A 12,286-nucleotide genomic window follows, 5' to 3' on the forward strand; every position below is an offset into this window, starting at 1 on the left:
CAGAAAATCTAAAGAATCATTTAGGTCTTACTTAAAAGGACTATACTCCACAAAATTAGAAAATCTAAATAAAATGGATGATTTCTAGATATATCCCACTTAGCAAAGTTAAATTAAGGTAAGGGTAACAATTTGAACAATCTCCTCAAATTTGTCCATAAAATAGAAATAGAAAAAACATTGCCAAACTCATTCTATGAGACCATGAGACCACAGTCATTTTGTTACATAAGCCACACAAAAAGTCAACAAAGAAAGAGAACTTCAGGTCAATTTTCCTTATGAGCACTGATGGAAAATTACTCAATAAAATGCTCACAAACCAAATCCCAGAATATACTACAAATATCATCAATCATGATCAGGTAGGAATCATCACATGTATACAGGGGATGGTTCAATATATGAAAGTCCAACAATATAATCCACCATATAAACAAACTGAAAGAAACAACATAACAATTTCATGATATGTATTTGAAAAGACTTTGACAAACTCCAACTCCCCTTCATGCTGAAAGTCTTGTAAAGTTCAGGGATACAAAAAGCATGCCTAAACATAATAAAGGCAATATATAGCAAGCTCATAGCCCACATTAAATTAAATGGAGAAAAATTTAATGTAATTTCACTAAAATTAGAGACAATACAAGGCTGTCTACTCTATTCAATATAAAACTTAAAGTTCTACTCAAGCAATAAGACAATGAAAGGAGATCCAGAGGATACAAATTCGAAAGGAATAAGTCAAGGTAGCACTATTTTTTGATGATATGATAATATATGTTAGTGACCCCAAAATTTTTATCAAAGAACTTCATACACCTGATAAACACCTTCAGCAAAGTGATTAGGTAAAAAATTAACTGAAAACAATTCAGTAGTCCTCTTTTATGCAAACAAAAAGTGGACAAAGAAAGAAATTAGGGGAACAATACCCTTCATAATATAAAATACTTTGGTGTAACTCCAACCAAGGAAGTAACAGATCTGTATGACAAGAACTTCAAGTCTGTCAAGAAAGAAATTGAAGAAAATATCAGAAGATGGAAAAATCTTTTATATAATGGATAGGTAGGATTAACATAGTGAAAATATCCATCTTCTCAAAAATAATCTATAATTTCATTGCAATCCCCATCAAAATTCCAACACAATTTTTTACAAACCTTGAAAAGGCAGTTCTCAACTTTATATGGAAAAAACAGAGTAGCTAACAATCCTATACAATAAAAGAACTTTTGAAGGTATCATCATCCCTAATCTCAAATTGTACTCAAGACTAATAATAATAAAATTACATTGTATTGTTTTAGAAACAGACAGGTTGATCAATGGAATAGAATTGTAGACATTGAAAAAAAGCATTCACCTGTAAACACTTCATTTTTGACAAAGGAGCCAAAACCATAAAATGGAAAAAGAAAGTGTCTTCAATAATTGTGCAGCTCTAAGTGGATGTCTGCATGTAGAAGGATGTAAATAGATCTATATTTATCACCCTGTACAAAACTCAAGTCCTCGTGGATCAAGAACCTCCACATAAAACCAGATGCACTAAATCTGATAGAAGAGAAAGTGGGGAATATCCTTGAATGCACTGGTACAGAACTCAGGTTCTAAGATCAACAACTGACAAATTCTTCATCTCACAAATTCTTCATCTGACTGAGGGTTAATATCCAAAACATATGAAGAACTAAGAAGGTAGACACCTACAAACAAAATACAGATTTAAAAATGGGTTGCAGAGCTAAACAGAATTCTCAACAAGCACACTCTAGTTGCTGAGAAGCACCTAAAGAAATGTGGTATCCTTAGTCATTAGGGAAATGCAAATGAAAACAATCCTGAGACTCCATGTTACACAAGTCAGAATGGCCAAGCTCAAAACTCAAGTGACGGCACATGACAGGGAAGATATTGAACAGGGATGATCATCCATTGCTACTTAGAGTGCAAAGCTGTACAACCACTTTGGAAATCAATTTGGAGGTTTCTCAGAAAACTGGGAATTATATACATACACACACACACACACACACACACACACACACACACACACACACACACACATATATATATATATATATATATATATATATATATATATATATACACACACACACACATGAGGTAACCTAGTAAACCACAGGGAAACTTTCTCATCTATGTCCCATAGCAGCTTTATTCATAATAATCAGAAACTGAAAAGAACACAGATGTCCCTCAACTGAAGTGAAGAAAGAGTAAAGAAAATTGGTTCATGTATACAGTGGAATACTATTCAGCTATTAAAAACAAAGACATCATGATTTTTTTCAGGCAAATGGATGGAAATTGAGAATGTTTTTCTGAGTGAGGTTTTTCCAGAGCCAGAAGGACACATATGGTATGTAGTTACTTATAAGTGGACATTAGCCATAAAATGCAGGATAACCGACCCAAAGAAGCAGGGTAATAAGGGGGTTGCAAGGGAGGATACATGAATATCACTCAGAGGGAGCAACTAACTAATTATATGAGGTGGATAGAAAGAGGAAACTGAGTAGGAATGGGAGTGAAGAGGGGAACAGGACTGGTGATCATGTTTGAGGAGAGGAATAGTGGGAGAGGTTGGGCATGTGAATGGAAATTGCTGGGGGTAATCTCTGGGACTATCTGAAGGTCTGGGATACCAGAGGATTTTATGATTCAGCCTAGCTGAGATTCTTACCACAGGGAGGATAGAGAAGGAATTCAATCCAAATTTGACTTGCTTACAAGATGTGCAAGGTTGAAAGTTAAACAAAGACTGAAGGAACAGCCAACCAATGATTGCCCCCAAATTGCGACCCATCAAATGCAAGAGAGCCAAGCCTTGGCACTGTTAATGATGCTCTGCTATGCTGACAGACAAGGACCTAGCATAATTGTCTCCTGAGAAACTTCATCCAGCAGTGGATGGAGGCAGATGCAGAGACCCACAAACAAATATCAGGGAGAATTGAAGGAATCTTGTGGAAGAGTTGTGCATAGAATTGAACAAGCTGGAGGAGTCAAGGACATCATGAGAAGACCTACAGAATTAACTAATCTGGGTCCATGAGCTCAAAGAAACTGGGCCACCAACCGGAGAGCATGCAGGGCCTGAACCTCGACCCGTACACATTTGTAACACGTATGCACCTTGGTCTTCATGTGGGACTCTTAACAAGTGGAAGAGAGGTTATCTCAGTCTTTGTTTTCTGCCACTGGATCCTCTTCCTGCGATCTCGACTGCTTGGTTAGGCTTCAGTGGGAGAGGATGTGCCTAGTCTGCTGGGACTAGATGTCCCAGAGTGGGGTGGTTCTCTAAAGAGAAGGGGAGGGGGCAATTGGAGAAGTGATTTATGAGGATAGGACTGTGAACAGAGAAAATAAGGGGGCTATGATCAGCATGTAAAGTGAATAAAAAATAAATTATTAGAGAAAAAATTGATTTTTTCATTTAATAGTCTGAATTTCCCAAAATAAACAACACCTGTACAACTCATTTGAAGATTTTACAGTATTCCATATTATAAAGTAAATGTGCAAATTAAGTATATTATCTATTTATGACAAAAGTCATGATTTAGGCAACAGTATTAATCTTTTAAATTCTTTTATAGAGAAAAGTAATGGTCATTCAGGAAACATTGGAAAATATTTCCTCAATGAATGTGATTTGGGAATATTAAGTCAGATGAGTTTTGTCAATAAGGTCATTTTGGTTTCAAAACTTTGTTCCGTATATAAAACTGGAAGTATAGTATAGAAATTTGTCCCTAAGTTTATAGTAAGGAATGTCAGGAAACAGCTTCATCTATTCAATAAATATTTTAACTACAGACCTTTTGACATCATTTATTGATGAACAGAAAAATCCATTCTTATACATGCAGTGGTTCACTTTTTAAAAGCAAGAGATTTTAAAAGGTTTTACACTCTCAACTCAGTAGTTTGAGAGTGTTGTCTAATTATAAATAAAAAGAGAAGCTGAAGTTTTGATTTAGGAAGGGAGTGAATTTTATCATTTTGAACCAATAAAAGGACAAATTAAAATGTAAAACAACTAATATATTTCCAAGACAAAATTACCTTTTATTTATTCCATTTATATTTCTATTTCACTATCAATATACCAAAGATTCTAAAAAGTACTCTATACTGATGTTTTAAAGAGATTTGCTTATTTATTCTGTGAGTACACCGTAACTCTCTTCAGACACACCAGAGGGGACATCGGATCCCATTACAAATGGTTGTGAACCAACCATGTGGTTGCTGGGAATTGAACTCAGGACCTTTGGAAGAGCAGTCGGTGCTCTTAACCGCTGAGCTATCTCTCCCTATATACTGATTTTTATTCATTCTACTGTTAAATGTTAGTATTATGATATTATGAAGAAATTTTAATGAAGAAACTACTAATAAGAAAGATAATGGATTATTTTAATTTCTTGAGAACATAATCAACACACACATTATATATATATGCTATATATATACTTATATATACAAAATTTGAAATTTAAAAGGTAACATACATATGTATTTAAAAAGGACACACACACACACACACACACACACACATATATATATATATATATATATATATATATATTAGGGAAAGCACCCCAGAAGCACATCACATTACACCTGCTCTCCCATGCAAGACTTTTGCAGGCTTCCAGTGTGAGGGTAACATTTTTTACTGGTTTAATTCCACATTTTTTTCTATAACTGCTAACTCTCACCCAACACATACATACATATATACACATAGCACATATACACATATATGCATATTACATACATAGATGTATTGATACATAAATATAATTTACTCAAATCATTACCCATATTTTAAAAATCTATATTTTGTACTGATATTTTAAATTATAAAATTTATTTTAAGTTTACTAAAAATAAAGTGACATAAAATATGTTCCTAATGAATAAAAATATACATTCTAGAGCATATACATTCTCTCTCACTTTCCCCAAATATTCTTAAACATAAAAGATATGCAGTTTTTCATTTTAAAAGAGATAGCTTACAGAAATTACCTTTTAGCCACTCTAATAAAATGAAAACCATTTCATCTCAGTGAGCTGACTAATGGGTGAGGAAGGATTCCTCCAGGGCTCTGGAGGTGAGGCAAATCTTCTGGTGCATACTGTTGCTCTCCTGAGAACAGCCTTTTTTTCTGGCTTGTTGTCTGTAGCTCTGATGCCTAGTAATTCCCCAAATTTTCTCTTGTTCAACAACGGTACCTGTTTCCAGAAAACAGCCCATCTATGTGGTCTTTCAGTGATAAGAGTACTTGTCAAATCCTAGTTAAGTACTAGTCAATAATAACCCCATACTTTTGTCCCCCAAACACCCACAGTTGTCTCAATTTCTCAGCAATAGTCATCTTATTTATTCTCCTCCTCTGCTGTGAGAAGGCATGCTTTCTGTAGTCACCTGTGCAGTCACATTAAGCTTGAAGTGAGAATATAGTTTTCTTAAGTAGTGTTTCAAGTGGCCTTGGACTCTTACCCTGAAATGACTGCCTTCAGAGCATAGATTGGAGAAGACTTAAAGACTGTACGATATGTTTCCTTAGAATTCTCTATGTGAAGTTTTCAAATGATTAATCATTAATGTAGCCTTTGATTTGAAACTGTTGTAAATTACTTTTTACAATTTTCAAAACAATCACCATTATTGGGAAGGAAAGAGGTGAAAATGTCAGTGATTCTGTGTGCCTGATATATGAATATATGAGTCTACACCAGCTCGTTCACAATGAGTATCAGAGCTTCCCAGCAGAATTTCGTGAGTTTGGAAATAAGATTCCCAACTGAAAGAGGTGGAAAGAAAATTTGAAATTCAAAAAGGTAACATTTTATGTCATATGGTTGCCATGGCGATAGATTCACCTAACTAGAAATCATGGTGTCTTTGTTCTACACTGTCAAAGGTTAGACACATGCCTGCCATCGCCAACAATAGTTTAGAACTGCTAAGCCTTGACCTCATCTCTCTTTTGTAGACTTGGATATAGAAAACGTCTCAGGTAATTTCTGAACATGGTAAAAATGTCTTTATTATTTCCCTGGACCTGAAATTACATGCTTTAATATATGTGTTTTTAGACCATAGATTTTGAAGGATTCAAGCTGTTCATGAAGACCTTCCTGGAAGCTGAGCTCCCTGACGATTTCACTGCCCACCTTTTCATGTCCTTCAGCAACAAATTCCCCCACTCCAGCCCCAACGTAAAGAGCAAGCCAGCGCTGCTTTCCGGTGGTGAGTATGTATAGAAATGTACATATGACGTGCATTGTAAAGGAGACATGAGCATCACAGCATTGAACTAAGCACTTTTGACTGAAAACTCTCTGTGGAACTTATACAGGATACTGACTTTTAGAATTTACCCAGTACAATAAGCAGTAAAGAAAGTAGGATGCATTATGGCTTAGGAGTTCACATTTCCTTAATGACCTAAGAGATATTTTCATCAAGTTTAGAATATTTTTTCAAAATTATTAGACAAATATATAGACATTTAAAATTTAATAAAAAGGACCTATGCATAAGAAATTTATATTTAAAAATCAATAGTAGAATCTATCATTATACATTTAAATTCATATCTGTGAGTTCAGAACATTCTTTTATTTTTCTTAGATGCATTTTTACACTATACATATGGTCCTGTTAGGATGACATATATTTCATTGCATTTTTCATGAACTTGTTTATAAGGTGATGAAGGACAGAAAAGAAAAGGTAGCGATAAAAGTGAGATAGCTAGCACAGTGGGCAGCCTGTATGGTCCTTAGGTTGGAGGAGTCAAAAAACAGTGTCTAAGGCCTGGGATACTCTCTGAGATGAGACCACTGTTTGAGTGATTTGACTCAGTGTCTTCTGCATAGAGCTTCCTTCTAAGATTCCTCAGAGCAGAAACTCAGTGGGAGCATTAACAGACTTGAATCTCAGACCTCTTCTTTGTGGGTACCAGGAGAGCTGTGCTTCACGAACTAGCAGGAGGATCGCAATGTTTCTTCACAGTTAGTGCTAAGTCAAGGAGAATCTCCTCTGCTACACAAATCTTGTGCTGTAGGATGCATGCTTAGGGTTTGACCTTGCCTTTGCTCCTATTCTTGTCTCTGACAGTGTGCCTCTTCAAACCTGACAGATAAGAGGCTTGGATGCTCCAATACAGTCTTGAAGTAACATTCCCATTATTTGATCTCAGCAATTTTTGATTTGGAGAACAAATTTATGTGTGTGATATCTACTGATATCACTTCATTAAAGATAAGACATTGGGGAAGCCAGGGCAATGGATCCATCACATGGTAGCAAAGCCACTTGTTTGAAAAATATTTCCTATCATTAAAAGCCAAACCTAAGTGATTTTTGAGGTCTACTATTGTTTTCCACTGTTGAAACTCCTTATGTATTGCTTCCTGGACGTTAGCTGGAAGCTCACTTCTGCATCTGTTTATATTGTCGTGCTGTGTCATGTGCTCTCTTAAACATTTCAGCGTATAATCCCGAGAAACTGAGATTGAGAAAAACAGTATCGTTATAAAAACGTTTCAAACGATCGAAAGCTCTAAGTACCCAAGAAAGGCAGTGATATGGAGGGCAAACCATAGTACCATGGACAGGGTGTAGAGACAATGAGTGAGAGAAAAGTGTAATCTCTGAATCCTGATAATACGAGTTTAAAAACTATTTTAAAAAGTAGATGATAGAGCCATTATCAAACGATGAGCTGAGTCAATCTAATAATGCTCCCGCCACATGACAACTTGCAATGCTTTGACACAAACCACTCAGTTTTCTTTGCATAAAAAATGGCAGGAGCCTGATAGGCTCAGCCAGAGCATGACAAACACAGAGGCGAATGCTCGCAGCCAACCATTGAACTGAGAACGGGTTCCTGATGTAGATTTAGGGAAAGGATTGTAGGAGCTGAGGGGGTTTGCAACACCGTAAGAACAACAATACCAACCAACCAGAGCTCCCAGGGACTACATATGACAAAGAGTACATATGGACAGACCTATGCCTCCAGTTGTATATGTAGCAGAGAGTGGCCTTGTTGGGCACCAATGGGAGCAGAAGGCCTTGGTTCTGCCAAGGCTGGACCCCCAGTGTAGGGAAATGTCAAGGCGGGAAAGGGGCATGGTTGGGAAGCGGGAACACCCTTATAGAAGAAAGGGGAGAGGAATGGGGTAGGGGGTTTATGGACAGGAAACCGGGAAAGGAAATAACATTTGAAATGTAAATAAAAACTATCGAATAAAAAATGTTAGACGTCATGTATAGTAACAAAGATTGTGTATGAAAATGAGCATGTGTACCACAGCTCTTTGTCACAGGTTACCTAATGATCTGCATGGCATTTTGTGAAATGGAGAAATTACTCTTGTAAAATCTTTTACTGCATCTCTTCCACATTGCCTAGTGATATTAAATAATATTTGTTTTGAATCTGTGGAACTCCTAAGATGGATAAATAGCTTTATCCTGCTACTGAAACCTCAGCAAAGCCTTCAGTACCCGACATGCCACTTCAATAACCAACTTCTGATTTCTCTTCCAGTCTTTGAAAGTTACTGAAGTGTAGATATTATACTGTACTTTCAAACATTTTCAACACTTTAGAATTCCTCTTTAGAATTTAGAGTAATGGTGATTCTCAGACACTCTTACTATGCTAAGATCTCCATTTCAGTCACTATGGTCTTAGTATGAAGAAAAATAACAGAGAGAATTTTATAAATATGTGTACTTATACAACTTCAGACTTATACTGTCCAGGATTTGTATAGTTTTAGCACTCCTTTAGTTTTGAATGTATCTTCTGGAAAAATAGTTTACTATTAATATGATCTCCTAATTCCTTTTCATTGTTAAAATATTTTTAATTCTGAAAGTTTATGCAATTTTTACCCTCAGTCTAGACACTTGGAGTGTTGAGATGACTCAGCAGGTAAAAGCACTTGCTGTCAAACCGTCCTGAGCTAAAACATCAAGATCCACTTGTGAGAGGAGAGAATAATCTCAGAATGATTTTCTCACACTCCACATGTGTGCGGTAGGAGCACCTGTCTCCCATACTTTAAATAAAAGTAAAAGCTTTGAAAAGTTAAAGGAAAAATAAATGTAAAAGCTTAAAATGTTTCAAAGGTGGTATTCTCAACCATTAAATGCTTCAAGGTCTCCTCTTGGACTGGTTATTTATTCTGCCAACCATGGATATGTATGTACCATATACCCATTGAGCTTGTTTGCTGAATCTCTCATAGGGCAACCCACTTACAGTCAAAAGGCTGACTAAATTCTAACCAAATGTGTTTCTACTTGTCTTGCTGATTTGCATCCTCAAATTGTCCGTTTATAAGCCTTAAAATATATTTTACCTACCCTCAACTTCACTGTGTGAGGTAAACGCAAAGTACTCCCCAGCACTTGTCACGATGAGTATTAATCAGCCACTGACAAGATCACAGTTTCATCAATTATCGTTGGTATCTTCAAGCAAGATTTCAACTTCCAATCTTTAAAATAATCTAGCAGGAACCTGGTGTTATTACCCCCTGACTTTCCAAGTTCAAGTTTCATTTATGTGCTCATGATAAATTATTATTTTCTAGGACAACTAAAATCCTTGACACCATAAACCTATGAAGGTAGAGTTGAATTTAGAAGCCAGTGTGCAACAAAGAGAGAACACAGAAAATCCTGACCTCTCCACACTTCTGAGACGCTCTATGCCTGCCGCTATGACCTTAGCATGAGTCTTTGACCCATGCAACATAATTAAGAAAATAATTATGCTACAGGCTTCTCCTGCCTTCCTAATTCTATGTCTTTCTGGCCATGGACTTCAAGCTTCTTTTGTTGTCAGCTATTTCTAATGACTGGGTAATTTCTTCTCTGCTCACCTAGGTGTCTTGCCATTTGTTTTGTTCCAATGCAATTCCTTTGGGAATTCTTTGAGAATTTCATACATGAATATAATGTACTCATACTCAATCACTGGCAGTGGCCATTTGTAAATCCTTTCAAATCCACCTCCACAGTCTTAACTTCATGTCCCCTTCTGTCCTACTTATCTTCTTCATCATCACCATCCTCTTCATCATCCTCATCATCATCACCATGAGCCATTAGCATTCACAGAGTCACACTAGTGCTGTGATATGTGTATGGGTGTGCAGTCACTGGAATATGATCAACATACTAGAGATCACATGCTTAAAATATTGGTGTTTGCCTCCTCACGGAGCTATCAATTATCAATAGCTCTTCAGCTAGGAGCTTGGTCTCTTGTGTTCATCCTCCAAAACAGAATCAAAAATTCTGTTTTGATTATGTATAAGTCTTGTGCAGGATCCTGTGAACTGAGGTTTTTTTATTGATGACTAGGTTTTGTCATTGAGATAGTGTCTCACTATATAGAGCAGGCTCGCCTCTAATGTATAGCGGTCTGCCTGTCTCTGCCTCCTCAGTGTTGAGATTAAAGGAATATGCCACCATGTCTGGCTTGCTGTGGGTTCATAAGCGTAACTGTCCTGTCATGTCTAAAGGTCACATTCACCTTAGTACTCTTCAACCCTTTACAAACTTATTTTACAGTCTTTCTACCCTGTTTTCCAAAATGTTAAAATATTCCATGAATTTGAGAGACATAAATAGATGTCAGATATGTGTCTTTTCATGTCGAGCAGTTCTGAGAATTTCTGGTTGTGGAGCTCTTAGACTCCAAAAGTAATACTACTGCAACTACTTTGCTAAATGAATGGTAATAAGGTGTCTCCTGAAGGTGCACATCTCTACCTGTAGATTAGTTAAATTCCCTGACCACATCTGAGTAGTTTCCCTCTCTCTCTCTCTCTCTCTCTCTCTCTCTCTCTCTCTCTCTCTCTCTCTCTCTCTCTCAGTAGGAGTGTCCCACCATTTATTGATAAGTACACAATAGACACTGATTTTCTGTATTTGGACATTTAAACAAATTGTGGGCCATTGTAATAGCCACCATCCACTGCACAAAGAAACTTCTCAGATGTGGACAGGGAATTTAACTAATCTACAGGTATAGAAGTTCACATTTAAAAGGCATCTTTTTACCATTCACTTAGTGAAATAATTGTAGTAATATTACTTCTGGAGTCTAAGAGCTCCCCAGCCAGAAATGCTCAGAACTGCTCCACATGAGAAGAAACATATTTGATGTTATACGCATGGTCAATACTTTCCTTATATGATTATTATTTTGCCTTTACTCTATAGAAATATCTAAGTCTCTCCTTCATGACTCAGCCAAAGATTCACTGTAATTGTCTGACACACAGTGGATTGAATACTGGAAACGAAATAATCATTATGGTGTGTTTTGGTCAGGGTTTCTATTCCTACACAAATCATGGTCACCAAAAAGCAAGTTGGGGGAGGAAAGGGTTATTCAGCTTACATTTCCACATTGCTGTTCATCCTCAAAGGAAGTCAGGACTGGAACTCAATCAAGCAGGTCAGGAAACTAGAGTTGATGCAGAGGCCATGGAGGGATGTTACTTACTGGCTTGCTTCCCCTGGCTTGCTCACCTTGCTCTCTTATAGAACCACAGACTACCAGCCCAGGGATGGCATCAACATCACCCACTATGAGATCTCCCAACCTTGATCGCTAATTGAGGAAATGTCTTACAGCTGGGTCTCATGGAGGTATTTCCTCCAGGGTATTTCCTGTCTCTGTGATAACTCCATCTTGTGTTAAGTTGGTGCACAAAATCAGCCAGTACATTGTTTCAAAACTTCATTACGTCCTTGGGAAGAAAACTGGCACCTTTGCAGAGGACATTCCTCTCATAGCATTCTTGACCGTTGCCTTCATAATTTGTGCCAACTCCATAAAGACACTGAAAATTACTGTCAAGTATTTTTTTTATTACAGACATCTGTTAATAGCAGTTAGACATAACTGCTATATTTTAAGTACTGTAGAAATTAAAAGAAAAGTTAATATCGCTTACCAACTCATTTGGATACACACTCTGCCTGTTCTTGTAAGGTGAACAAGGTATAAAATATAGACTCCACAACGATGAATAGAAGTCATGAGTAACTGTGGAAGTTTTGTTGTTTCTTAGTCATTTTAGAGCATAAAATTTCTCTAACAGTTTTAAAGCATGGTCATATAGTTAATTGAAAGTTTGTGTCACTTAAGTGCTCATGCTATCCCTTCATTAATATATGCATTAAATCTCCGTG

The 12,286-nt window shown here is 36.7% G+C and overlaps 1 protein-coding gene across 1 annotated transcript in view; it reads left to right on the forward strand.

Moving 5' to 3' along the window:
- Positions 1-12,286, forward strand: part of Dgkb (diacylglycerol kinase beta) — a 714,793-nt gene that overhangs the window by 197,930 nt on the left and 504,577 nt on the right. Inside the window, exon 5 of the mRNA XM_032907661.1 lies at positions 6,148-6,301. Coding sequence (XP_032763552.1) covers positions 6,148-6,301 — 154 coding nt within the window. The remainder of the gene's footprint in view (positions 1-6,147; positions 6,302-12,286) is intronic.

This window comes from Rattus rattus, chromosome 7 (assembly GCF_011064425.1).
Source record: "Rattus rattus isolate New Zealand chromosome 7, Rrattus_CSIRO_v1, whole genome shotgun sequence".
Taxonomy (NCBI): Eukaryota; Metazoa; Chordata; class Mammalia; order Rodentia; family Muridae; genus Rattus; species Rattus rattus.